This window comes from Cucurbita pepo, chromosome 12, assembly GCF_057944985.1.
Source record: "Cucurbita pepo subsp. pepo isolate OVF chromosome 12, ASM5794498v1, whole genome shotgun sequence".
NCBI lineage: Eukaryota > Viridiplantae > Streptophyta > Magnoliopsida > Cucurbitales > Cucurbitaceae > Cucurbita > Cucurbita pepo.
This window is the reverse complement of record NC_141809.1, coordinates 1,102,387-1,129,072: the sequence shown is the minus strand read 5'-3', so window position 1 is coordinate 1,129,072 and position 26,686 is coordinate 1,102,387. Positions and strand designations below refer to the sequence as shown.

Below are 26,686 nucleotides of genomic sequence, written 5' to 3'. Positions count from 1 at the left end.
TGCTTTGTAAGTCTATTCTGTGAGTTGTAATTTTTGTCCCAATTTCAACTACCCCAATCCAACCTGCTAGATACGGTACAATGAATCAACTTAAATATTTCTTTAGTTAATTTTTGTTATAATCATTACTGTAAACATGCGAAGTTTGTTTCTTGAAATTGTATGTTAGTATGGTTAGCCGAGAACATCTTCGGCCATGTTAATACAGTTGAAGTGAGTACAACTGTGGTTCCTTAACTGAAGTGTTTATTTATGTCTGCAGTGGTTACAATGCAATAATGTCTAACAAAAGCATGGCGAGTCCACCAAGGACTTGAATTGTTTCAAAATGGTGAGAAGTACCCTTAACATAGGGTTTCAACTCCTTAATGGGGTATCTGCAAACTTCCACATATATTTGGTGAGAACATCGTATTCTCGCTGGCCTCTAACTTCATCAACCGGCACGGCATCACCAATTTCTTTGAAATCTTTCTCTGTTAGCTTCACACCCAATGACTCAATGTTGCTGTCAAGGTTCCCAAGTTTGGTTGTCCCTGTTGCAGAGTGGAGAAAAGAAAGAAAAGAGTTGGAATGCTTCATTTACAGAAGCAAAATACCAGAGACCATTATGGGTTGGAGTAAATTCAAAATTCTCACCTATTTGGAGGCCAGTTTGACTCATGAACCTTAATGTATAGACTATGGAGGAGAAGAAAATTCTCACATTGCATCAGTTTGACTTTCTTACTATTGGACCTTGAAAACTCACTCAAATGGATCATGTTAATTTTAGTCTTTCTCCTATTTGTTGGATGCTATCTCCACTATTTGGATATTGGAAACCAAATATGAGATCCCATATCGGTTTGGAGAGGGGAACAAGTGCTAGCGATGCTGAGCCCTGAAGGGAGTGGATTGTGAGATTCCACGTCGGTTGGAGAGGGGAACGAAGCATTCTTTATAAGAATATGGAAACCTCTCCCTAGCAGACGCGTTTTAAAAACCTTGAGGGGAAGCTCGAAAGGGAAAGTCTAAAGAAGACAATATCTGTTAGCGGTGGGCTTGGGCTGTTACACCAAATATACCCATATAAATGTATCACTTTATATATCTGCTAGAGGTAGGAAGTTGAGAGTATTGTTGGTAGCTGAAGGATCATAACAATCGATATGTATTGGCCTTTCTTTATAGTTTCTATATATAGTATTTTGGCTGCCACCACGATCACTGTATCAATTTTTCTTTCATCAAATTAAATGTTTCTTCACCTATAAGTTCTTTTCTTGCTTACCAAGGTAACATATCTATATATATAATAAAGACAACTTTATTTTGGACAGGATCAAGAGGAAGGGCACAAAAACACACCTGGGATGGGAATAATATCAATACCCTGATGGAGCAGCCAAGCTAAAGCCAACTGAACTGTGGTATAACCGTGCTTCACAGCAAGGTTAGTAAGCCTTCTGTAAATAGCTTCATTCTGTTCTAAACTCTCCTTGCTGAACCTTGGATGATAAGCCTGTCAAACGCATTCATCAGTTTGTTATATAATACAATAGAGACTCCATGGAAGAACTTGCACAGAACTCTTCTTTTACAAACCTACCAATGAGCTTTCACTTGGCAAGCTCTCTGCAATTGCTTTGCCCCCAAAGAACCCTCGACCCAGAGGACTGTAAGCCACTATCCCAATTCCAAGCTCCCTACAAAAACCCCAATTCTTCATACACTTCCGAGTCTTTCAAGATATTATTGAATTGTTAGAGGCTTTGTTTTGAACACTTTAGGCGTCTACAAACTGTTTAGACTCTCTGCCTTAAAATGACTTGATATTAGGCTGAATGTTTAAAGACTAGAGATGGAACTTATAATTTAAGCGATGTGTTATTATCTGGTTTCTTTCTAGATCCTCTCTTACCTACAAAGTGGAATTATGTCATCTTCGATGTCACGACTCCACAACGAATACTCCATTTGAACGACAGTGATCGGATGAACAGCATGGGCTCTCCTGATTGTGTTTCCACTTGCTTCAGACAACCCGATGTACTTTATCTTCCCCTCTTCCACCAGCTTCTTTAGCTCTCCCATCTTCACATCAACTCACCAAAGATTCAAAAAGTAAACTCGAAATAGTCATCAATGGAAGAATGAAACATCAAGTTTTGTGACTATGAAGTCGTGTTTACTCTGCTCCTAAAGACGACTTACAGTTTCTTCTATTGGCACAGATATGTCGACACGATGCTGATAGTAGAGGTCGATATAATCAACTTGAAGGCGCTTGAGACTCGCTTCACAGCAGTTCCTTACATATTCAGGTGTCCCTTTAACTGCAATTTCAAATCCTCCTAATGGTATAATCCCAAACTTTGTAGCTAACTGAATCTTCTCTCGCGGGAGCTGTTTCAAAGCCTGCAAATTTAAACAACTTTCAGTCAATCAAATCAAACTCTATAACTTGTCAAAGTTTTTGTTGTTAATTATTCAAAATACACCACCTTTCCAATCATGATTTCATTGTCATGATCAGCACCATACAGATCGGAAGAATCAAAAAAAGTTATTCCTTTGATGAAAGCTTGTTTGATTATGTTGCATCCTTCTTCATGAGAGAGGGGAGCGCTGAGATAGCCTGAAAGTCCTGCACATCCGAAACCCAACCTTGAAACCTGCAAATTAAAGTTAAGTTTTTCACTATCATACCATGTTTTTTTTTTCCTTCTTTTTTTTGAAGTTGTTCCCATTTCTTGATAGTGATCATAATCTTACCTCTAATCCTTGGCTACCCAGTTTCACTCTGGGGATTTGGATCAGGTTTTGGTGCTTTTCTTCCATTTTGAAGTGACCAGGGAGCTTATACGTGACAGATACTGCAATTCCTTGTGGACAAAGAACAAGGGGAGTTTAGCAATTCATGGTGAGTTTGTTGTTTATGACAAGAAATATGCCATGAAAGTAAATAGTTTGGCCAAAACTGATAGAGACATTACACCCACCTCATCTGTAGGAGTTTCAAAGTCTATTCTTTCACTTTATGGTCATAATTTTTTTACCAAAACCACTATGATCCAAGATCATCAATTAATGTATGTGCCTAAAGCCAATTGGTGGGAAATGTCGATGTTACTGATAGTCAAGTCAATAGTTTGAAATTGTACATAGTTAGGAGAACGTGATCAAGTGTTTAGAAGGGTCAAGAATTTGAATCTGCAGTAAAATAAGTGTCTCGAAATTATAACAACTTTGAGATTTGTGTCTATTTTGTCTCTACATTTCAAAAGTGATGAACATGCTTTCAAACTTTCGACTTTGTGTCGAACATATTTTTAAAATTTTATGTCTAGTACATCCATAAATTTTAAGAAATTGAAAATTTTGAGACTAAATTTGTAATCTTGAAAGTTCGAGACCAAATACAAATCTTTGACTCAAATATGGTCTTGTTTCATTCATATACTTCTTATTCACTCGAACATCTACTTATTCATATATATATATATATAGAGAGAGAGAGAGAAGAGAAGAGAGAGAGAAGAGAAGAGAGAGAAGAGAGAGAGAGAGAGAGAGAGAGAGAGAGAGAGAGAAGAGAGAGAGAGAGAGAGAGAGAGAGAGAAGAACTTAGAGAGGGCAATGGCGCAGAAGGAATTATATGGACCACTGGAAACCCCCACTTGGACTCCAACAGCTTATTCATGGTTCTAAATGGACCCAAAAGTTTTAAATAGTAAAACAACCCCTTTAGGGTTCTTATGGAAAAAAAAACATTTTTTAACTTAAAAATTCAGTCTTTTTCTCTTTCTCCTCAACACCCTTCTACACAAAAAGACTAGAAGCCCTTCCTAATTACCCTTCTTGCTCCAAACAGCAGTAATGGCAGATACCCTTCTCATGTGTATATATATATATATGTGTATATAATAAGAACATGCTATAAGATGGGGTGGTAGATATAGGACCACCTGTGGAATTTTTGGTCCCAGCAAATTGTTTACTCTTTGTGGGAAAGATCCTTACGGGTTTCCTGTTGAAGGTTTGGATATTGGAAGCCTTACTTGAATCAGTATGCATTGAAGCTATCATCACTTACTATCAGCATTTATATATGTAAGAGACCCAAAAAGAAACCTTTATGTGAATATGTAACACTTGTAGTGGACCCTGGGTTTATGCCTTCTAACCTTCTTGTTTCGATTTCAACCCAATGGAAGGTTAGAGGTTTGAATTTCTTCCGTGGAGAAAAATAGAGATCATAAGCTATAATTGAGTTCGTGATTTTTGAAATTCTGTTGTCAATGACTATATCTCCGTAGTTAACGGGTTGCTACCCCTCCTACTGGGTTAGGTTCCAACTCACATACTCGTACTTGTAATAGCCAAATTCACTGTTAGCAGATATTATTCTCTTTGGGTTTTTCCTTCCGGGCTTTCCCTCAAAGTTTTTAAAACACATCTACTAGGGAGAGGTTTCCACACCTTTATAAGGAATGCTTCGTTCCTCTCTCCTACCAGGCGGTGTGCCAACGAGGACGTTGGACCTTCAAAGGGGGTGGATTGTGAAATCCCACATCGATAAGAGAGGGAAACAGAGCATTCAACCTCTCCCTAGTAAACGCGTTTTTAAAACCTTAAGTGAAAACCCAGAAAGGAAAATTTAAAAAGAACAATATCGGGTAGTAGTGAGTTTAAGTTGTTACATAACCCTATGCTAGAGAGGTAGCAACAACCATCTGCCAAATTAATTAGGGTAAGATGTCACGTATGAGTAAATTCAACTCGAAAAGAGTTACGGAATCTCAATATGAGCATAACTCAATATGAATCAATATGAAGAGAATTATATTATGAGCAAGAAAGCCTAAAAGATTGAAAATGGTAATGAAGATTGAATAAAATGATTGCTCCAACTACAATTTAAACCCTTATTTTAATCGATAAACCCTAAGTCGTTTTCCCATTGTCTATATCAGAGTCCCCAATAAGTTGTGTTAATGCAGCTGGCAGTAGTCAGAAGGCGATGGCAAGTATGTGGCAAAATAGCAAAGCTGTAAAGAATACCCTTTTCCTTCCTTAAACAACAAAAGATGCTTATATTCACAATCTCCACTCAAATTCCCCATTCAGAAACATGGAATCTAATCAACAAAACATACTTTATTTCACCTAAAACTTCATGCCTACATTCATCACCACATATTTCCCCCCCTCAAAACTTTCTTGGGTTTATAAAAACTATACTTTTACCCCCTAAACCCCCCTCTTTTACCCTCTTTTACCGAGTAGAGATCGAACCATCGACCTTAGCACTGAATACCTCTTCTGCAGGGTAGGAGACCGAATTATCGACTTTTAACACTGAGCACCTCTTTTGTAGGGTAAGAGACCGAACTATCAACCTTAGCACTGAATACCTCTTTTGCAGGGTAGGAGACCGAACCATTGACTTTAACACTGAGCACCTCTTTTTCAGGGTAGGAGACCGAACCATCGACCTCAACACTGAGTACCTCGTTTATACAGGGTAGGAGACTGAACCATCGACCTTAGCACTGAGCACCTCTTTTAAAATACAGGGTAGGAGACTGAACCATCGACCTTAGCACTGAGCACCTCGTTTATACAGGGTAGGAGACTGAACCATCGACCTTAGCATGAGCACCTCTTTTAAAATACAGGGTAGGAGACTGAACCATTGACCTTAGCACTGATCACCTCGTTTATACAGGGTAGGAGACTGAACCATCGACCTTAGCACTGACACCTCGTTTATACAGGGTAGGAGACTGAACCATCGACTTTAGTACTGATCACCTCGTTTATACATGGTAGGAGACTGAACCATTGACCTTAGCACTGAGCACCTCGTTTATACAGGGTAGGAGACTAAACCATTGACTTTGGCACTGAGCACCTCTTTTATATAGGGTAGGAGATTGAATCATCGACCTTAGCACTGAGCACCTCGTTTATACAAGGTAGGAGACTGAACCATCGACTTTAGTACTGATCACCTCGTTTATACATGGTAGGAGACTGAACCATCGACCTTAGCACTGAGCACCTCGTTTATACAGGGTAGGAGACTAAACCATTGACTTTGGCACTGAGCACCTCTTTTATACAGGGTAGGAGATTGAATCATCGACCTTAACACTGAGCACCTCGTTTATACAGGGTAGGAGACTGAACCAACGACCCTAGCACTGAGCACCTCTTTTAAAATACAGGGTAGGAGACTGAACCATCGACCTTAGCACTGAACACCTCGTTTATACAAGGTAGGAGACTGAACTATCGACCTTAGCACTGAGCACCTCGTTTATACAGGGTAGGAGACTGAACCATCGACCTTAGCACTGAGGACCTCGTTTATACAGGGTAGGAGACTGAATCATTGACCTTAGCACCGAGCACCTCGTTTATACAGGGTAGGAGACTGAACCAACGATTCAACACTAAGCACCTCGTTTATACAGGGTAGGAGGCTGAATCATCAACCTTAGCACTGAGCACCTCGTTTATACAGAGTAGGAGACTGAACCAACGACCTTAGCACTGAGCACCTCGTTTGCACGGTTAGAGAGTGAACCATCGACTTTAGCACTGAGTTGTGTTCGAATTGAGTTGTTTATTGTATTTAAAAGTAAAGATAAGCCCATGTTCTTAAAATGGGGTGTGTTTAGTTATAATATAAAACTCAATCCCCTAGGGTTCCAAACCCAAAAAGTAATGTGTTATGAATGGGTTGTTTATACATAGGAAGGGCTTTGTTAACCTATCTGCAAACTGCATTAGGTGTTGTAGTCCTGGCGTGACAATATTCAATTTCAATTACCTTTTCTTGGACCACTTATATCACTCTCTCATTCTTTTGTTTTTGCTTTTGTTTTTATTCATTTACATAATTTAACTCTAAAACTTAATGAAAACCCTAAAAATTAAAAAAAAAAAAAAAAAAAAAAACAAATTTGTGTGTATATATAATCTCTCATCCCTTCATCTTCCTTCTATCCTCCTCCATCAACAAAAAAGCTGCAAACTTTGGCTCTCTTTTTGCCCTAATTTTTGTCGTGCGCTTACAACGGTTCAAGCTGCCAGCATGATCTAACCTTAATCTCTCCTAATTTTCGATTCTCCTGAGGTTTAAGATTAGATCATATGGCAGTTTCACCTGTTGCTTGCTCCACGAAGAATTCAGCCCTAAATTCAAATTTCTTGACAATATCAGCCGTTTTCTATCCATAATCCTTAAAAAAGGTACGAAATTTATGTTCTTTGTCCCTATTCCTCATCTGGGTTTGTTGAATTTTGTTCTGGGTCGCTCTCTTTTTGTGAATTTCTTGAGGATTTTGATGATTTTAAAGAAGAAAAACAAGCAGATCTCTGATTTGTGAGGAATTGGAGTTGTTTTTGTTGGGGGATTTTCGAGAGAGATTCAGAGTGATTAGGGCATTACATAGAGGATGAGAGAGAAAAAGAGGATAAATTTGTAAACATGTGATCTATGTTTCTTCGTACTTGGTCGTGTTTTCTGGATTACCAGTGTGTCTTATCTAACACCAAACCAAACGATGCAGAGAAGTGAATATGATAACGATATTTCAGAACTAAAATTTCGTCATTTCTAGACATTTTCATTTTTCTTGTCATTCCATGGTTAATTTTGTTTCTTATGCTTTTAGTGTTGCAGGCAACATTTTTTTTTTCGGTCGATTGCAAGGCTAGATCTTCGGTTTGTGTGTCGATCGGGTGGGACGATAAGGTAATTGTCTCTTTGATTCGTAGTTTGAATGTAAAACTTTTCTTTTCGTTAAAAGGTTTTTGATCTCTCCGTTTATATGTTCATATTTTATAATGTCGATCAAAAGACGTTCATATTTTATAATGTCGATCAAAAGACCTGAATTGATAAGTACTCCGGGTGATTTATGGTCGATGGGTTTTTTCTCCTTGCTTATAGTGAGTTCATTTCTTGTAAAAATTTGTTTTTTTTCATAAGCCAATTCCATCCAAGAACGTTTATATCTTATCTTCGTCAGAACCCGATAAGATTAGAGTTTAGAGTTTCAAAATTCTGACCTTTAATTTGAAATTTTTAAGGTTGTGTATTTTGTTGCCAGGATATTCCACAACTTTCAAATGGTAGATATTTAATCATCGAACTTTGTTTACAATAAATCACTATGGTATGTTTTGTTTGATTCGTTCTTTCATACCGATAAACATCTCAAATAATGTCTAATAGCAATGTTTTTTTTTTTTTTTTTTTTTTTTTTGATAAATCGGAGTATTCTTCAAAGTTGAACTTTTAACTTTGTGTGTCTAATCAATTTATTAAAGTCGAAGACTTTATACAACAACAATTAGTTTAAGAAATTCGAACACCTATTTAGACATAATTATGAAAGCTCGGTGTAGAACCTTTTTTTAATGAAGAACATAGAAACTAACCTACCACATAGAATGTACAAATCAAGCAACCATGTTAGAAGGAAATTCATTAAAGAATGATCCCCATTTTTTATTTTCTTTGAACCCTTTCCTTTTGAACCAAGAATTCGAAGGGTGCATGAAATCGATCCAAAAAATTTAAAAGAAATAAAAGTTACTATCTATATCAACAGTATAGAACTCCATCATGTTAGTTACTAATGTGATCATGTCATTACAAGAGAATGCTGAAACCATCCGGTGTTGAATTCAAATTCTAAATCTTAATCTGAATCCTAGATATCGGTCGTTACATGAACTAGTGATAAATACGAGCGTATAATGATCGATACAAATAGACGGTGAGGAATTAAAACTTATGAGAGAGGGGTAGAGAGTGAGACAAATATGAAGGAGGGTTATTAATAATGGGCAGTGATATCTAATGCTATCCCTTCCAAGTTGCCATCAAAGTTGTTGGAAAATGAACCATTGCGAGTCTCTGTCTGATGTCGCAGAAAGTGGGTTCCTCTGTGTGGCCAAAGGGTTGTCATTTTGGATCATGGGGACCTTCAATCTCCATTTTTGACTGCATTTATGCCTACATTTCTACTTTTCCCTTCATACCCACACCATAATAACCATACTCCAGAGATCCAATATCGAACAAATCAATATGAGACGAAAGAAATGAGCATGACATAAGATCTTAACTCAACACCTTACGAGCCAGCGACAACCATGCACCACCTATGTTTGTGTTCCTGAAAGCACCCTTCTTTCAAAAGAATTTGCAGCATGTCAAGCACGATTCTTCGAATTAAGCCATATGCTCCACCATTTGTGCGGGCCCACAAACCCATGTCAATTTCTTTGAATTTCATTCTTGCGTACTCCCCAGATGGGATTAGTAGAAAAACGATTTGTTTTGATCTGAAACGAGTCGTCACATTTATTTAAGGAGAAAAATGAAGGGACAAATTTAATTATAAGGGGTGGTTTGCCAAATTGTTTGATTACCCTTTTGACTTCCATTAGGGCCATGGCCCATCTTCACTCCTTTTTTTTTTTTCTTTTGCTATTTTAAAATAAATCCAAATTTTTTAAAAAAATTAATTAATATTGGTGTTTGATAATATTTAATTATTTACTTTTTAAGAATATTTTTAAAACCTATATTAAAATTTAAAATGTAAAAGGTAAAAAAAGGAAAACAATTATTTGCTTTTTTTTTTTTTTTTATAGAAATGTATTTATTTTCTCACAATTTTTTTTTATAATAATTGTTGAAATAGTCAAATTCCAAAAACAAATAATATATATAAAAAGGAAGATATTTTGTTTTTAAAAAATAAAAAGAAATAGAAATTAGTAATTTAGTATTTAATCAAATCTCAAAGAGATTACAGTGGTAATCCTGTATTACATGATTTCTAAATATTATTTATACAATTAAATTTAAAATATAAAAAGGCCACAACTTTTGATAGCTGTCAGCTTTACTGTTATTGTCCTTTTCCATTTTCTTTTAATAAATATTTTTAATATTTTTAATATTTTTAATTGCTTTATATAATAAATTCATTTATATATATCACTCCGCTTCCTAGCTAGTTCTTGCAAAATAATCTTTAATTACTTCAAAAAAAAAAAAAAAAATAAATAAATTATCTAAATTTCTTTATTTTACTTTCTATAATTTGTAAAAATTGATTTTGGGTTGAATGAAGAAAAAAAAAATTGATTATATGGTCGCGACAAGAGTAATCTATAAAATAATTCTTTTTATTTTCTTTATTTTTTAAAAATATTTTAAAAATCAGGTCAAAAGCTACCATAAAAGTCAAACAAGAGTTTTAAATTCTTTCAATTTGTTTAAAAAAAACAAAATTGTATAAATTTTTTTTATAGATTTTTTAAAACATTTTTGTAGATTTTTTTTTTAATTTTTATTTATAAGATAGAGGTATATTAAATAATGGTATAAATAGAAATTAAATTAGAGTTGATCCAAGTCGAGATTAGACCGATAAAAGTTTTTATTTATTTATTTATTTAAAAATTTTAATGTAATAACTTTTTAAAAAGGCAAATAATGCAATTATTTTAAACTTATTATGGCTGCCCAAAAGTTGAGCTTAGCCTATTACTACGAAAATTTAAAAGCTAACAAAGTCTTCATCCATTAGCCTTAATCAAACTCCACTAATCTTAATTAATTAATTTAAAATTTTCTAATTATTTTCCTTTTCTTTTTTTACAATATTCTTCAAATAGATCTTTTAATCCCACCAAAATATGTTTTTTTTTTTTAAATCAACAAATTAAATTTACTTCCCATAATCAAATGGGTCTGGAGAAATTAAAACTTTGATGGTGTAGCGTTTTTTTAGAGTTGAACATCCAAGGATGTTTCTGAACATAACGTGCAAGATCGTGAGCTGTCGAGCTACATAAATCAAGGGAATTTTACTATTGTTTTTCTTGACTAATAATTAAAGGTTTAATAATTTAAATTTTAATTATTATTGAATTGGGCTTATAATATAAAATAATATTATTACATTACTATTGAATAAAATCCATTTACCATATTTTTTTCAATTATTGCAAAAAAGAATTTTATTTGATTATTAAAAAATATATAATTGAAAAAAAAAAAAAAAAGTACCTTTTAGTTTTGGCGCATAATAAACCGAATTTATCATGCCATTAATTATTAAAACCGATCACCGAAGAAACAGAGAAGAACAGAACCGAAGCGGGGCCTGAGCTTGGGTCTTCACCTCCAATGGCGTCCATGGCTGCCGCCTTCATCAAACCCTCAAACGCCTTCCCCCACTCTCCAATAACCTTCGTCAAAACCACCTCACCGTCGATTCAACTACCAATTTCTCTCAGAATTAAAAACAACGCTCGCCGTCGGATCCGGGTCTCGTGCGGGTTGATCGACCCGGATGGAGGCAAGCTTGTGGACCTTATTGTGGACGAATCCATGAGGGCTTTTAAGAATCGGGAGGCTCTGAGTCTGCCCCGAGTCAAGCTGTCGCGAATCGATCTGCAATGGGTGCACGTTCTGAGCGAGGGCTGGGCTAGCCCTCTTTCCGGGTTCATGAGAGAATCCGAGTTCCTCCAAACGCTTCATTTCAATTCGCTCCGTCTTCATGATGGATCGGTTGTTAACATGTCGGTGCCCATCGTTTTGGCCATCGACGATGCCGTCAAGACCCGAATCGGCGCCTCCTCTAAGGTTGCGCTCTTCGGCTCCGATGATCGCCCGGTTGCAATTCTCAATGAGTAAGATCACGCCTTTTGTTTTAACCGTTTTTTTTTTTTTTTAAATCATTTTATATTTTATTTTTTAAACAAAGAGTAAATTTTTTGGGCTTTTATAAATATGCCTGTATTTAATTTTTTCATATAAAAACATTATATTAAAATTTTATAATTTTCCAATTCGTATGCTACTCATATATATTTCTTTTAACCAATGGTAAGCTTGTAAATATTGTTTTAATTAATTGAGTTACACATTGATAAATTAAAATAATTGAAATTTTTTCATAGGATATTTTTATAGGTTAGTTTTGGATTTTATATTTTCAAATATCAAAATTTTAGTCGTGTATTTTCAATAAATTTTATATTTCATTTACACGTTAGTTTATTGTTGAGTCTTTTTAAACAGAGTCGGGACACTCTTGATCGGGGTAGGAATAGAACTGCAGCTAACACGAACCAAGTTTGTTTTTTTTTTTTTATTTGATTAGATAAAAATAGAATTTCTGGATCGATTAAACTAAAAAATTGTAATTTTTATGAAAGAGTTCAATTTTTTTATTTTTTATAATAATAATTGATAAGTTGTCTACGGTTAAAAAGAATGAGTAGATACTGACATTTTAAGACTTAGCTTGGAATTATTGTAGCTAGGAGTGTTCTAGTACAACAAGTGGGATATGAGAATTTAAACTCAATTTAATTGTTCGAGTTGTAATTTTTTTTCGAGTAGTATTGAGATATACAAGCAACAGAAGGAAGAAAGGATTGCAAGAACATGGGGAACAACAGCTCCAGGTCTTCCTTATGTTGATGAGGCTATTAAGAATGCTGGAAATTGGTTGATAGGAGGTGATCTAGAGGTCATTGAACCAATCAAGTACCACGATGGGCTCGACTCGTTTCGATTATCGCCTGCACAACTTCGCAACGAGTTCATCAGTCGCAATGCCGATGCAGTGTTCGCTTTCCAGCTTCGCAATCCGGTGCACAACGGTCATGCTCTGCTCATGACCGATACTCGTCGATGCCTTCTTGATATGGGCTACACCAACCCCATCCTTTTGCTTAATCCATTGGGTGGCTACACCAAGGCTGATGATGTTCCTCTGCATTGGAGGATCAAACAACATCAAAAGGTACCACACCCCTCCTTTCATATCATGTTTCCATTTTCCTCAAATACTAACCACACTTCATTAGGTTCTTGAAGATGGTGTTCTTGATCCCGAGACGACCGTTGTCTCCATTTTCCCGTCGCCGATGCACTACGCGGGTCCAACCGAGGTGCAGTGGCACGCAAAGGCAAGGATCAATGCAGGGGCTAACTTTTACATTGTTGGTCGAGATCCTGCTGGTATGGGCCATCCTACTGAGAAGAGGGACCTTTATGATCCTGACCATGGGAAGAAAGTATTGAGCATGGCTCCTGGTTTAGAGCGCCTAAATATCCTTCCTTTCAAGGTATCATATGAACTTGCAACTTTTCTGCCACAATTGCTTCATATTTCCTTTAATTCCAACTTCCAACTATAATGCAGGTTGCTGCATATGACAAAACTCAAGGCAAAATGGCCTTTTTTGATCCTTCAAGACCTCAGGATTTCCTCTTCATATCAGGCACCAAGGTACTTCCGCATACCAATCTTCGCAAGTCGAGAGAATCGATGTCGTTTCATAGCTTTTCCAACAGGAAATTATTGTCTTTTGTCTTTAAAACTAAAAAACAAAAGAGGGGTGTGAGATCCTACATTGGTTGGAGAGGAGAACGAAGCATTCTTTATAAGGGTGTAGAAACCACTCCATAGTAGACACATTTTAAAACTGTGAGGGGAAGCCCAAAAATGACAATACTTGCTAGCGGTAGGTTTGGGCAGTTACAAATGACATCAAAGCCAGGCACCAAACAGTGTGCCAGCGAGGATGCTGGCTCCCAAGGGGGGTGGATTGTGAGATCCCACATCGGTTGGAGAAGAGAACGAAACATTCCTTATAAGGGTGTATAAATCTCTCCCTAGCAGACGCGTTTTAGAATTTTGAGGGGAAACCCAGAAGGGAAAAGAAAACCCAAAGAGGATAATATCTGGCAACGGTGGGTTTGGGCTGTTACAAATGGTATCAAAGCTAGACACCGGGCATTGTGCTAGTGAGGACGCTGGGCTCCCAAGAGAGGGTGGATTGTGAGATCCCACATCGGTTGGAGAGGAGAATGAAGCATTCCTTATAAAGGTGTGGAAACCTCTCCCTAACAAACGCGTTTTAAAACCTTGAAGAGAAGCCTAGAAGAGAAAACCCAAATATGACAGTATCTGCTAGAGGTGAGCTTGGAATGTTACGAGGGCGAATAAAATTTTTTTCATTCCTTATTAGAAATCTAGGCTTCCTAGAAGGAACAAACTGAAACATTCTGAGTCGATGTCTCTTCTTGGTATTTGTTAGATGCGAACTCTTGCAAGGAATAAGGAGAACCCTCCAGACGGGTTTATGTGTCCCGGTGGCTGGAGCGTGTTGGTCGAATACTACGAAAGCTTAGTTCCAGCAAACAATGGAAGGATCCCCAAACCTGAAGCTGTAGCAGCTTAAATCCTGTAGATCATAGTACATCACAGGATTTCAGCACAACACTTTATGCTCCTGTTTGTGATATAAACTTGATATTCTGTTAGGTGTCTTGAGCTGAATAAAGTCTTTTGAGGCAGTGGCCTAACCCTGTAACATATATGCTCATGGGCATGTAAAATTTAAGTGTCATGCATTTCGATTTTCATTTTTATGTAATATAAGTGTGATTTTAGCTAGCATGCTAGGTTTGAATTTCTCTTTCCGGACTGGTTGTCTCGATCCCACGTTGGTTGGAGTCTTCTTATAAGAGTGTGGAAACCTTTTCTTAGAACACGCATTTTAAAACCGTGAGGCTGAGGGTCAAAGCGAACAATACCTACTAGCGGTAGACTTGGGTTGTTACAAATGATATCAGAGCCAGTCACTGGGACGGTGTGCCAGTGAAGACGTTGGGCATCAAGAGGGGTGGATTGTGAGATTCTACGTTGGGAGAGGGGAACTAAGCATTCCTTATATGGATGTGGAAACCTCTCCCTAGAAGACGTGTTTTAAAATTGTGAGGTCGAGGGTCAAAGCGAATAATATCTATTGACGATAGGCTTGGACGGTTACAAATGAGTTGATTAAATTCTCTTATTGAACTCAGCAGCTTTATAGGCTAACTTTTTCATGGAAATATTTGTCTTTGGCTGATCTTATCGTTTAAAAAGATGAGGAGTTTCATTTGCTATCCCATCTAACTCAGAAATGCAGAAACCTTCGACTTTCGTGTTTATATTAGGAACCGAAGAATAAAACTATAATAGTCCAAGCCCACCGCTAGCAGATATTGTTGGTTTTAATTCATTACGTATCACCATTAGCCTCACAATTTTAAAACGCCTATGTCAGAAAGAGGAAGAGGTTTCTACACTCTTATAAAGAATGTTTCGTTCCCTCCTGATGTGAGATTTCACAATCCACACCCTTGAGGGCCAGCATTCTCACTGGCACACCACCCGATGTCCGGCTCTAATACCATTTGTAAGAGTCCAAGCCCACCGCTAGTAGATATTGTCCACTTTAGCCTGTTACATATCGCCGCTAGCCTCATGGTTTTAAAGCGTATTTACTAAGGATAAGTTTTCACATCCTTAATGTTTCGTTACCCTCTCTAACCGATGTGGAATCTCACACAAACCGAATTTCAACATTGCCTCGTCGTAACAAACCTCAAATGGGAGCTGCTGGTCTTCAGAACTTAGCATCATATCCTAAGCATCATAATCTATGAAAGAAACCTGTACTTTTGTCTTTACAAAGAAAACAGGTAACAACCAAGAAAGTGAAATGAAGTTGATAGATTTGGTCAAGCTTTCTGGTTTTGTTTGGAAGAATGATTACACACCAACCACACAGACAACCCGCTCTCGAGCTCGAGTAGCAAAAAGACACGTATTAACACCGACATGGACATCGACATGGACATGGACATCGAAGAAATTTCTAAAAATACCTCAAAATTCTCATCATCCTGTCCTCTAAATTCAACCAAGAATGCTCAGCTAATTCAGCACATCATAATATAAACTCTTTTTGCTTTCTTTAGCTTCCAAACCATACATCAATATCATTTCTTTGTATTTAAACCATAAACTCCTATAGCTTCCAAATTGACATGAACTCAAATACTAAAATACAAATCAAACAAGGGTTACCTTTCTTTCTTTGGTTATCATATTATCATTAGAAAAAGCCTCGTTTTGATAGGATTTCTGAGGCATGTTCAGTCATGATCTTGACGAACTCAGGGTAATCGACTTGGCCATCACCATTCAAATCAGCCTCTCTGATAATCTCAAGAACTTCATCTTCTGTTAACTTCTCCCCCAGATTCAGCATCAGATGAACATGCCTCAACTGCACATAAAAACCAATTTATGATGATATAAATAGCATTCCTTAATGGGTTTCCTCAAAAATTGAAGAAGATTTTGCGTTTGTTTACCTCATTTGCTGATATATACCCATCTTGATTTTTATCAAACACCTTGAAGGCATCTTTGAGCTTCTGCTCTGTTTCTTCCTATAAAACAGGGCAGAGAAAATGGGCTCTCAAATTTATAACAAAGAACTCAAAATCAAGGGGGATGAGATGAAATGAATGGAAATGGTGGACCTTCATGATCTTGGACATCAATATCTGAAACTCCCAGAACTCGATGGTTCCATTGCCATCGGCATCGACTTCTCTGATCATGTCCTTCAGCTCTTCTTCCGTGGGATTTTGACCCAATTTTTTGATCTCTGTTCTAAGTTCATCGAGTGTGATGCAACCTGCTCGTTCAATTCCCAACATAAAAAGACGTAAACTGAACTGTTCAAACAGAATTCAATCATGATGTTACAGAAAATGAAAGAAGAAGATGACCCACCATCTCTGTTTTTATCAAACAAAAGAAAAGCTTCTCTAAGCTCATCCATTTGTTCTTTAGTTAGAGCTTCCCCCATCTCCATGGAACCCTTAGAAAGGGAACTAACACAACTCCTTCAGAGGATAGAGAGACAGAGAGAGAGAGGAGAGTCCTCATGGGTTATATGAGTATATATAAAGGCACGGCTATATTCAAATTTTTATTAAATTTTTTTTAAAAAGTTTATTAAATTTTGATATCGAATAAAAAAATATTATAACAACCATATATTCCATGAATATGAGAATGATACCCATGTGTTAGGGAGAGGTTAATGGTTTGAAGTAGATTTTAATATTAATTTTTAGGAGAATTTAAATTATGAAAATAATATATTGTAAGGCAAATTTTACTCGGGTCAAACCTTTGGGCAATTTCATAGAAGTTCAAGTTTAGAAGAAAAAAATGACATTCAACTTTTGTGGAGTTTCATGAAAAATCTTGATCATGAAGATTCACGTTACTTTAATGTATAAATTTAATCATATTCTCATCGTATAAATTTTGAATAATTAAATTTAAAATTTATTGCACATATAGGATTAAAATGAAATTAAATTTAAATTACAAAAATCCAAATTTATAATTTAATGGAAAAAATGGACCACTTAAATTTGAGTAAATATCAGTTGAAATAGAATTAAGTTATTTTTAATTATGCTTGCAGGCATGGATGAAGACACGTTTTTTTTTCCAATTATGTATGCATACATGTATGTATGGATGTAGGCATGCATGCATGTATGTTTGTAAGTTTTTTTTGAAGTATGCATGGACGCATGGGTGTAGGCATGCTCGAACATGTATGTATGCCTGCTTGTATGGATGCATGAACGAATATTGTTCCCTAGTGCAATAAAATATAATCGATATGGAAAATTTCATAATCATGACATAGAAGTTGGGGGGCCAACAAGTTTGAAAATTGAAGATAAGACAAAATGTACTTTAAAATCACGCGGTTTTCACTCTAGGATTTTCTATGGTTCGTTTGCTTTCACAATCTCTATCAACTATATATTTTTTTTGTTCGATCCATAGAAGTTTATTTAAATCTAAATTTAAACGGTTAACTTTAGGATAGATAAAAAAAAAGGGTTACTACGTGCTTCATAATGACTATTTCCTTTTTTTGTCGTTACTACGGTTAACCTTAAATCCATCTCCTAGATTTTGTCGTTCCTCCTAAGATTTTAAAGGAATGAACGAATGAAATGTATTTATTGTTAAAAAAGAAATAAAAGAAAAAAGAGGGAGAAGCGAAAGTTCGACTAGAAATCGAATAATCCCAAACGAGTATATGTGAGTAGTTGGTTCATCTTTATGACACTCCCATATTTGGTTGTCAAGGACACTAGTTGGACAATAAGTTTTAGGTCGTGATAAACTTATCTACAAACTATTCACTCCAAGCCCTTCACTATTTTACTAACCTATAATATTGACCTAAGATGACCACGGGTCAATCCATGAATTTGTACCGTTCACATTCTTAATAACCAAAGTGTAGTCGATTCATAAATTTGTATGTTCACATTCTTAATAACCAAAAAAAAAATATACATCTTTGAAGCTGTGGATGAGAGCTCCCACCAGCACAAGTAATTATAGCATCAACTTGAATGAGTTATACAGGGCGTCCTAACAAACTTTGATTTTAATATCACAATAAAGTTTGAGGTTCATGTGTAATTGCAGTTGTCATCACTCCATTGCCCATACAATTTCGTGCACAAATAGCACTGTCCCAGATGAAAATACGGAATAATGAACGCTTTCATGGATTTATAAGTAAGAAATACATCCATTGGTACGAAACTTTTTGGGAAAATCAAAAGCAAATCCATGAAAACTTATGCTTAAAGTGGACAATATCATACCATTATAGAGAGTGTGGTTCCTAACATGGTATCAGAGCCATGTCCGTAATTTAACCATATCAATAGAATTCTCAAATGTCACAAAAAAGTTGAGAGTCTCGAAAGTGTAGTTAAAAGTGACTCAAGTGTCAAACAAATGGTGTACTATGTTTGATGGCTCTAGATAAAGAGTCGAGCCTCGATTAAGGGGAGACTATTCAAGGGCTCCATAGGTCTCAAGGGAGGCTTTATTATGGTGTACTTTGTTCAAAAGGAGGACTGTTGAGGATTGTTGGGAGAGGAGTCCCACATCGGCTAAATAAGAGGTTGATCATGGATTTACAAGTAAGGAATACATCTTCATTTATACGAGGTCTTTTGAGGACAATATCATACCATTATCGAGAGTCGTAAATCCTAACATGGCAGCCATCCAAAATCATCTCAGCAAAGAAAGAGTAAGCTAATTTATTAACTTAAAAGCTTTTATTTTATGTACAAGGCCAGAAAAACGGTATCCACTCCGATAAAGCATTCAATTTTCTTCAAAATGAGCTATAATACTGCAAGTTTTTATATTCACTTAGCAGTAGGAAAAGAAGACTTACAAAGACGTCTCAGATGGCTTCTGAACTTCCCGGAGCTGGACTGAATTGTTGAAGCAGTGATAAAAGCCGAAGTGTGGGAATCTCTCATACCAGGTTTCCTGCTGAACATGTGTGTCCCAATGCTCCCCACTGCTGCTCTTGCCATACTTATGAACCCAGCCTGAACCACTGTGGCCCTCGCCCCACGTACGGTTCCACCGTTCTCCATGTTTACCTTCCCACCATGTTTCCCCCTGTTTGACGCCATGACCATTCGAATCGAAGTTTTCGTCCCATTTGTCGCCCCACTTCGTCCAACCATCACCTTCACATCCTTCAGCCCATTTATCTGTGTACTTGATGCTGCCACCTTGTCCATCATACTTTTCACCCCATCTGCAAAGAAAGTTACATGCTAAAGCAAACCCAAATAGACAATTTCTTAAGAATCATGTCACCAGATTAAACGTACGAAATCTCGAAAAAGGAATTCAGAGGATTGAGAATGCATCGCAAAAGACAAGTCAAGAGGACAACAAGAACAAAAGGTGATTAACATCTCCAACATTTGAAATTTTTTGATACCTTTCATGCCAGATATGAGCATGACCAGGATCGACATACGTGTTCGGGTCAATTTTACACCATTTATGAGCATTCTTTTCAACTTGACCAGAGGTATTATAATATTCCCACCATTTCTCTTGCCACTCGGTGCCACTTCCATTTTCCCCCCATTTGTCTGCAGTTTTTTCAAGGTGAACAAGGCCTTGCTCCTGAAAGAAAGTAAGTTCAGTTATGGTCATAATAAGGACTGCTTGCTGCCATGATTGAAATTAGGAACCACATGAAGCAATTTCCATGATCCACTATAGAGATCATTTCCCGACATCGAAACATCAGCGAATCCTTCTCTTCTCAAGTATCAGAGAGAGAGACACAAAAGAATTTGTTAGATATCAACAGACAGATTGTACATTACACACTCATAAAGGCATTTCCACCTTCTCGCAATATCCAATGAAATGATTTAACTTCGTTTTCAAATTTGGCAAACTAGCATATGGATTCGAACTAACCATTAAGCACTTTAAGTGAGTGCATAAAACAAAGACTATTGAGACTTTAACTGATTGCATAAAGCAAATATTTTACAAGGATAATGCAACAGAAGTAAGCAAATCATTAACAATTTAAACTGACCTGCCGCATAGATTCTCTCCAATATTCACGCCAAACACTTCCATAGGCATCGCGGCCAGATTTCTCCGAACCAAGTTCCTTATAACCAAACTCATCAGCAGCTTCCCAATACTTGTTCTGCCACTCAGTGGCGAGGTCTGCGCTAACTCCCCTCGTTAGTGTCCACTTGCAAATCACTCCATCCGGTCTCTGCTCAACTCCCATCTCCTTCCACCATCGTGACCCATCTGAATCTATTCCTTTTGTTGATTCTTTATCTATGCTACTAAGCGCCTGAGATGCTTCTGCTGCAAGTACCGAAAACTCCATCCCAACATTTTCATCTTCTTCCAAGGAATGTGTCTCTGTACTGGTTTCCAATGATTCTAACTTTTCAATGTCCATCAATGATTGAAAAGGTGGTAGAAGAGGTTTGACACTTTCAGGAAGTTCACTCTGAAAAGGAATTGAGAGAAAACCCACCGGAGGCTCTTTCTCCTTAACAAAATTGGATAACATTGGATATGCCTGGGATTTTCCAATTGGTCGCAACTCGCTGAAAGCATTACCATTCCCATCACTATCTGGAGGGGGTGTCCAAGACCAGAAATCTGGACCAGGGGTCGCGGTTGGTGAAGTTTCAGACTCGGGTAGCAGGGCGTTCTCACTTTGAAATTCAGATGATGCTAGATGAATCAAAAACAGTATAGAAAAATTAGTAAGAGAGCCTAAACAATCTAGTAAGAGAGCCTAAACAACCACATAAGAAGTTAACAAGTCTAAATACATAAACCATTAAATTGTCTCCTTCAAATTACTGAACCACAATAACACTATTTCTCTATTCTTTTCTAGGCGTGCTAGTTGTCAGGGTCATGTTCGTCCAGGGCGTGTTTCTCACGTCACGCCAAACCCTTTATTGGATTTCATGTTGTATTGTCTTAATATTGTATTTTCTGTTTGTATGACTATTTGGTAAAGTTATGTCTAGGCTTGCTAGACCTAAATCGCCCAAAATATACTATAGGGGATGCGACCAATCGTCAACTCCTCCCACCTAGACTTTGTATGATCGTTTGGCGAAAACACGTCTAGGCCCAGCAGACCTGAATCACCTCAAAATGTACTATAGGAGCTTGTGACTAATTGTCAATTCTTCCCACCCAAGTTATATGATATTTAAGTTGTGGTGTTTCTTTCTTTGCATATAGTCATATAACGACTTTCAAACCTTCTTTCAACTTTGCTTTCAAACTCTCTTTCAAAAATCACTCTGCCCCCGTTTCTAAAACCTTATTCTCAAAACGGGGCTAGAGACTCATACATTGCCTGACCGTAGGCGACAAGAATCCAAATTGGCTTGACTCACTCGGTATTGGGAGTGAGTGCCGCATAGTCACAAAAGTTCACTACCAAGATAATTGCGATTGTAACACTAGAAACACTGCCATTATTTTCTGTATTAGGATGTTGAATGCAGATCTATGTTAACCAATCAATTTTCTGAGCTTGAAACTCAGAGAAGATATGCCTGGTCAAACATGAAAGTTTATTCATTCGCTAACAAGCCAAACGGAAATGTACCAACTACTTGTAATATTCAAAGTTCAACTTGAAAGAAGGTCAAATACAGAAGAGAAAATAGCCTAGAATTTATACAAATGTGTAACTTGACTTCAACTCATATTATCAACAAATAGATCAGTTCTTCAAGATTCAATAATGTTAATAATACCTTCTTCACGATCGAGCAGTCCACCGTCATTCCTACTATTCAAATTCAAAGAAGTATTCGCATCAGCTACAATTCTAGTCTCACCAACAAGTGCACGAGCAGCTGCAATGGCGGCAGTGGCTCGATGTATGACCTGCATCCGCTGAATCTTATCCCTTTCCTCCGTCGGGACCTGAAGAATCTTACTGAACTCCCCGCTCTTCTCCTCCAACTGATCATCACTTCGATCACCGTCATTGCGATCGTCATTTCCCACAGTATTCTCCACAACTTTCCGAAACTCAATAGCTTTCCTCTGGCGCTCCACCGCGTTCTTCCACATCCCGAGATACGATTCTTCTCCATCCGAAACCCTAATTCTCAATCTCCTCGTGCCTCTCGCCCGCCGAATCTCAACCTCTCGTTCCAGAGGGAGAACGAGAAAGTTCTTGTCATTGAGTTGGGGAAAGTTGGAGATAGCGGTGGCGCGTGGACAAACTCCAAATCGGAACGCCATTAATCCGGAACTGAAGTGATGGAATTGTAAATTTCAGGTAGTGATTTGATCTGTGAACGCCATTTTTCTTCACCAGAGTACACTCCTAGCCCTCCGGAGATGGAAGAGAGGTTTCTTGAATTGGAAAAAAGGCTACGATACCGTTACCCACGGTCACCTTTCTTTCAAATAAATGCTTCTTTAATCTTTATTGGTCACATTTCGGACCCTCAGCCTACTGTCACGCCGGAGGGTTCTTCTTTTATGAGTGTAAAAACATTTTCCTTTTTGGGAATAAGAGATTTTTAAAAAAAATTTAAATTAGGATCGTATTTGTTTTGGATTAATTGAGGTATTTATTAATTAATTTAAATCTCAAACTAATTATTATCTCAATTTAATTTAGAAATTCAGGAATTAAATAAATACTAACCAATTTTCATTAATTTAACCAATTTTTTTTTAATTATGTTTAAAACTTTAGTAGAATTTTGGAGAATAATAATTTTATTTAATGAGCTAATTTAAATTAGAAATCCTTAATAATTATTCTAACCTTATGACACAAGTACCTCAAAAGGTCACTCAGTCTAGTAGGTTCGTATTCCAATGGGTTCTCTATAAAAATTTAAGCTCATTACTAGTAGATATTGACCTTTTAATCCATTATGTATAGTCTCACCATTTTTAAACAAGTCTACTAAAGAGAGGTTTCTACCCCCTTACAAGACACCTCTCCAACTGATATAGGATCTCAAATGTTGTTCTTTTGAGTTAGAGGTTCATAATCTTTCTGAAGTCGGAGTACTTAAGGGATATATGAATGAATTAAGAAACATCTAATAATTAGTATTTATACTAACAATTTTTTTTTTTTGTTATAAATATGTGAATAAAACAAAAACGTGTGAAATTTATGGAATTTTATTGAATGAAAGATGAACATGCGTAAGTTTCTGAATAATTCAACAAAGTTTCTGAATTATTCAAACTGTTTTGAAGATTTGATATTCCAAAGTACTTCCAAAACAAAGCACCTGCAAAAACCTGTTCAAAATCTTAGAACCCTAATTTTAGCCTCGAATTTCGGTCATTGCCGTCCCCATTCTTCTACTGTTCTGCGTACTTGCTCTGTATAGTTTAATGAATGGACAAAAATGAAGAAAAAAGGGACATAAACAGACAAAAAAACTACACATAGTTGGAATTTTTTTTATATATCTTTCTTCTCCACTCGCCTGAAAGGGTCAAAACAAGGCTGAATAAAGCGGCCCACCAAAAGCACTGACCCTTAGCGGCGGCTAACTTGTCTTCTCTCTCTGTTCAGATCCATCCATTACAGCAAAAGGGGTTCAAGGAATAGCCATAATCGCTTGTGGGTCTTCATTCTTTTCGTCTCTAATGGCGTCTCTTTGATCTCTTCTTGACTTATTATTAGTAGAATCCAACTTTAGGGTTTGGATTGTTGGTTCTTGGAATTGGAGGAGCGATCGGGTATGTCCGAATCGACGAGCCCGATAGCCCAACGGGTTCAGTCTTCTTCTTCTTCTTCTTCTTCTTCGATTGATACCAGAGGAAAACATAGGATACAGGCTGAAGTGAAGCGGCTCGAGCAAGAAGCGAGGATTCTGGAGGTTAGTCCCTTTTTGCTCTTTCGTTTGAGGGTTCTGATTGTGTGTGATTTTGAATGTTTAGTGTTGAATTATCACTTCATGAATGTTTAAAACGCCATTTCTGAAATTGGGTACTTGAGAAATTTGGATTGGAGCTGGAACTGTTGTTGAATGAGCTCTGTTCTTCCATTTCAAATGTTTCTGAACTGTTTTGCTGCCTTGTTTTGTGCTGGTGTTCTTGTTTACTTTGATTCTGTTCTGATAGTTCTGAAGGGAAACTGTGAATGTTACTGTTGTGGATGTTGATTCCCACTCCATAGTTGTAGATTGGATGAAAATGTTGATGCTCAGAAGTAACATTCAAAGACGAACAGATTATCTTTGTTATCATAGCTTGAGAATTGTGGTGGTTAAAGGAGAAGTGTTGGCTCAAGCGAAATCTTCTGTTTCAATCGTAAAGAACAAAATGAAGGATGTTGTTCCTTGTTTTTCCTGTTCTCCTTGTGACCATTAGAAGCCAAATATGTACCTGTACTCCTCTCATGAACGTCTGTCTTGTGGGGTCCCACATCGGTTGGAGAGGGGAATGAAGCATTCCTTATAAGGATGTAGAAACCTCTCCCTAAGAGATGCGTTTTAAAACCTTGAGGGGAAGGCCAGAAGGGAAAGCCCAAAGAAGACGATATCTGTAGTGGTGGCTTGGGCTGTTACAAATGGTGTCAGAGCCAGACACCGAAGGGTGTGCCATCAAGGACGCTGACACCCAAGGGGGTGGATTGTGAGATCTCACATTAATTAGAGAGGGGAACGAAGCATTTCTCATAAGAGGGTGGAAAGCTCTCTCTAGTGGACATATTTTAAAACCTTGAGGGGAAGCAATGAAGGGAAAGCCCAAAGAGGACAATATTTGCTAGCGGTGGGCTTGGGCTATTACAAATGATATCAGAGCTAAACACCCGGCGGGAGGGATTGTGAGATCCTACATCTGTTGGAGAGGGAAATGAAACATTCCTTATAAGGGTGTGGAAACGTCTCCTTAGTGGACATGTTTTAAAACCTTGAGGGGAAGTCCGGAAGGTAGAGTCCAAAGAGGACAATATCTGCTAGTGGTGGGGTCGGGCTGTTACAAATGATATCTGAGCCAGGCATCAGACAATGTACCAGCGAGGACGTTGGGCCCCCAAGGGGGTGGATTGCGAGATCCTACATCGGTTGGAGAGGGAAACGAAGCATTCCTTATAAGGGTGTGGAAACCTCTCCTTAGTGGACGCGTTTTAAAGCCTTGAGGGGAAGCCCAGAAAGGAAAGCTCCAAGAACCGAAATATCTGCTTGCTACCCACCTACGCAAGAATCACTTTCAATCAAAAGCTTCTGCTATTAGAGTAAATCAAATTTAGAACAGATTGAGAGGAATTTTATGTCATTTTCGAATATGAATAGATGGATATGAACTTAGAACGCCTATTAAATCACCACTAGATTCAAAAGTTTAAATTATAACGGGCTTTTTGATTATGATTATTAGCATGGATATACTCGTATCGGCTCCAAGGGGGATTAATTTTGTACGATTATGAATTCGAATGCAGGAAGAACTGGAACAGCTTGATAAACTGGACAAAGCATCAACAAAAGGCAAAGAGTAAGCATGATATAATTCATTAGGGATTTGTTGATTGAGTATCCATAGAACATATCTCCAATTCATTTGTGAAATTGCTGTGTTTTGAACCTTGCAGAATGCTGAGCAACGTGGAAACAAGACCAGACCCCCTTCTCCCACAGTAGGATCTCTGTTCTTTCTTTTTTAAATTCATAGCTATGTCTTCAACAACAGACCTTTAAAATCTTCCTCGATCTCGTTTTTGGTTGGCTGCAGAACCCGTGGCCCTCTAAACCCGCTATGGGATCGATGGTTCGAAGGTCCGCCGGATTCTGAAGGTTGCAGATGCTGGGTATTGTGATGGTGTTCTTGATTTCTCTTTGAATTTTTATACAGATTGGGAGATTGTTATGTTGTGATGATCATGGCTGCTTTGAAGAGTTTCTTCATTCAACTTAGGTACATTGTGAATAGTTTTTCTAAAGCAAATGTTGTATTCATTTATGAAAACACCTCCCATAAAGCTCTTCCCTTTCACTTGACACATTCTTTTCTGCAATATTAGGGATCATTTAAGCGAATTAAAGTGCATTTTTTTAGTGTTCTTATTCGAAACGATCGAGAGTTTTTGTGCAAAATACGACTGTTTTGAACATTTCCTGTTGATATTTGTAATAGCTTTGTCTCGAGTGCTAGCTTTAGCTCTATGCTCCTAATCATAGCTCTCGTTTTAGCCATGGCGCCAAGCTAGTGCCTAGTTATAGCTCATCTCGATCTCACTCTTTCTATAGACCTCTATTCATAACTCCGGCACATGACTTATTTAAAGATCTCTAACTGAAATACGTCTTTAATTTTTATTCTAGTAATGTGCTTACGCTTTTGATATTCAATTATACCTTGTCAACGAGGAAACATTGTTC

At 37.3% G+C, this 26,686-nt stretch overlaps 5 protein-coding genes and 1 long non-coding RNA gene across 6 annotated transcripts; 3 read left to right on the top strand and 3 right to left on the bottom strand.

The window, feature by feature from the left end:
* Positions 1 to 229: 229 nt before the first annotated feature.
* Positions 230 to 2,903, bottom strand: LOC111806752 (perakine reductase). The gene is made up of 7 exons (XM_023692191.2): positions 2,758 to 2,903; positions 2,487 to 2,657; positions 2,197 to 2,400; positions 1,904 to 2,076; positions 1,592 to 1,688; positions 1,351 to 1,504; positions 230 to 536 (listed from the first exon to the last, which is right to left on the bottom strand). Exons 1-7 carry the CDS (start codon positions 2,821 to 2,823, stop codon positions 358 to 360), a joined length of 1,044 nt encoding a protein of 347 aa, XP_023547959.2. The 5' UTR covers positions 2,824 to 2,903; the 3' UTR covers positions 230 to 357.
* A 3,573-nt stretch (positions 2,904 to 6,476) lies between these two features.
* Positions 6,477 to 7,940, top strand: LOC111807259 (uncharacterized). The gene is made up of 2 exons (XR_002816935.2): positions 6,477 to 7,242; positions 7,668 to 7,940. It is a non-coding gene; the product is annotated as an uncharacterized LOC111807259 (long non-coding RNA).
* A 3,215-nt stretch (positions 7,941 to 11,155) lies between these two features.
* On the top strand, positions 11,156 to 14,492 carry LOC111807254 (ATP sulfurylase 1, chloroplastic). Its single transcript, XM_023692899.2, has 5 exons — positions 11,156 to 11,712; positions 12,428 to 12,833; positions 12,898 to 13,158; positions 13,236 to 13,322; positions 14,134 to 14,492. Exons 1-5 carry the CDS (start codon positions 11,207 to 11,209, stop codon positions 14,275 to 14,277), a joined length of 1,404 nt encoding a protein of 467 aa, XP_023548667.2. The 5' UTR covers positions 11,156 to 11,206; the 3' UTR covers positions 14,278 to 14,492.
* A 1,107-nt stretch (positions 14,493 to 15,599) lies between these two features.
* Positions 15,600 to 16,807, bottom strand: LOC111807256 (calmodulin-1). Its single transcript, XM_023692901.2, has 4 exons — positions 16,671 to 16,807; positions 16,415 to 16,572; positions 16,244 to 16,321; positions 15,600 to 16,155 (listed from the first exon to the last, which is right to left on the bottom strand). Exons 1-4 carry the CDS (start codon positions 16,750 to 16,752, stop codon positions 15,982 to 15,984), a joined length of 492 nt encoding a protein of 163 aa, XP_023548669.2. The 5' UTR covers positions 16,753 to 16,807; the 3' UTR covers positions 15,600 to 15,981.
* Positions 16,808 to 18,906: 2,099 nt separating this feature from the next.
* On the bottom strand, positions 18,907 to 22,795 carry LOC111807253 (protein LIKE EARLY STARVATION, chloroplastic). The gene is made up of 4 exons (XM_023692897.2): positions 22,073 to 22,795; positions 20,359 to 21,023; positions 19,741 to 19,931; positions 18,907 to 19,551 (listed from the first exon to the last, which is right to left on the bottom strand). Exons 1-4 carry the CDS (start codon positions 22,566 to 22,568, stop codon positions 19,173 to 19,175), a joined length of 1,731 nt encoding a protein of 576 aa, XP_023548665.2. The 5' UTR covers positions 22,569 to 22,795; the 3' UTR covers positions 18,907 to 19,172.
* A 979-nt stretch (positions 22,796 to 23,774) lies between these two features.
* AGG2 (G-protein gamma subunit 2) lies at positions 23,775 to 26,378 on the top strand. Its single transcript, XM_023692902.2, has 4 exons — positions 23,775 to 24,181; positions 25,750 to 25,802; positions 25,900 to 25,944; positions 26,040 to 26,378. Exons 1-4 carry the CDS (start codon positions 24,044 to 24,046, stop codon positions 26,122 to 26,124), a joined length of 321 nt encoding a protein of 106 aa, XP_023548670.2. The 5' UTR covers positions 23,775 to 24,043; the 3' UTR covers positions 26,125 to 26,378.
* The last annotated feature ends 308 nt before the right edge of the window (positions 26,379 to 26,686 follow it).

Excerpts from the sequence above, each read along its gene's own strand:
- LOC111807254 (XM_023692899.2), top strand. The coding sequence starts at position 11,207 with ATGGCGTCCATGGCTGCCGCCTTCATCAAACCCTCAAACGCCTTCCCC. Across the intron at positions 12,834-12,897 it reads GGATCAAACAACATCAAAAG|GTTCTTGAAGATGGTGTTCT; the intron begins GTACCACACCCC and ends ACACTTCATTAG. Across the intron at positions 13,323-14,133 it reads TCTTCATATCAGGCACCAAG|ATGCGAACTCTTGCAAGGAA; the intron begins GTACTTCCGCAT and ends GGTATTTGTTAG.
- LOC111806752 (XM_023692191.2), bottom strand. The coding sequence starts at position 2,823 with ATGGAAGAAAAGCACCAAAACCTGATCCAAATCCCCAGAGTGAAACTG. Across the intron at positions 2,401-2,486 it reads ATGAAATCATGATTGGAAAG|GCTTTGAAACAGCTCCCGCG; the intron begins GTGGTGTATTTT and ends TTAAATTTGCAG. Across the intron at positions 2,077-2,196 it reads CTGTGCCAATAGAAGAAACT|ATGGGAGAGCTAAAGAAGCT; the intron begins GTAAGTCGTCTT and ends GTTGATGTGAAG.
- LOC111807256 (XM_023692901.2), bottom strand. The coding sequence starts at position 16,752 with ATGGAGATGGGGGAAGCTCTAACTAAAGAACAAATGGATGAGCTTAGA. Across the intron at positions 16,573-16,670 it reads GTTTGATAAAAACAGAGATG|GTTGCATCACACTCGATGAA; the intron begins GTGGGTCATCTT and ends TTGAACGAGCAG. Across the intron at positions 16,322-16,414 it reads TGATGTCCAAGATCATGAAG|GAAGAAACAGAGCAGAAGCT; the intron begins GTCCACCATTTC and ends CCTGTTTTATAG.
- LOC111807253 (XM_023692897.2), bottom strand. The coding sequence starts at position 22,568 with ATGGCGTTCCGATTTGGAGTTTGTCCACGCGCCACCGCTATCTCCAAC. Across the intron at positions 21,024-22,072 it reads ACTGCTCGATCGTGAAGAAG|CATCATCTGAATTTCAAAGT; the intron begins GTATTATTAACA and ends TGATTCATCTAG. Across the intron at positions 19,552-19,740 it reads GCTCATATCTGGCATGAAAG|ATGGGGTGAAAAGTATGATG; the intron begins GTATCAAAAAAT and ends CTTTCTTTGCAG.
- AGG2 (XM_023692902.2), top strand. The coding sequence starts at position 24,044 with ATGTCCGAATCGACGAGCCCGATAGCCCAACGGGTTCAGTCTTCTTCT. Across the intron at positions 24,182-25,749 it reads AAGAAGCGAGGATTCTGGAG|GAAGAACTGGAACAGCTTGA; the intron begins GTTAGTCCCTTT and ends ATTCGAATGCAG. Across the intron at positions 25,803-25,899 it reads GCATCAACAAAAGGCAAAGA|AATGCTGAGCAACGTGGAAA; the intron begins GTAAGCATGATA and ends TGAACCTTGCAG.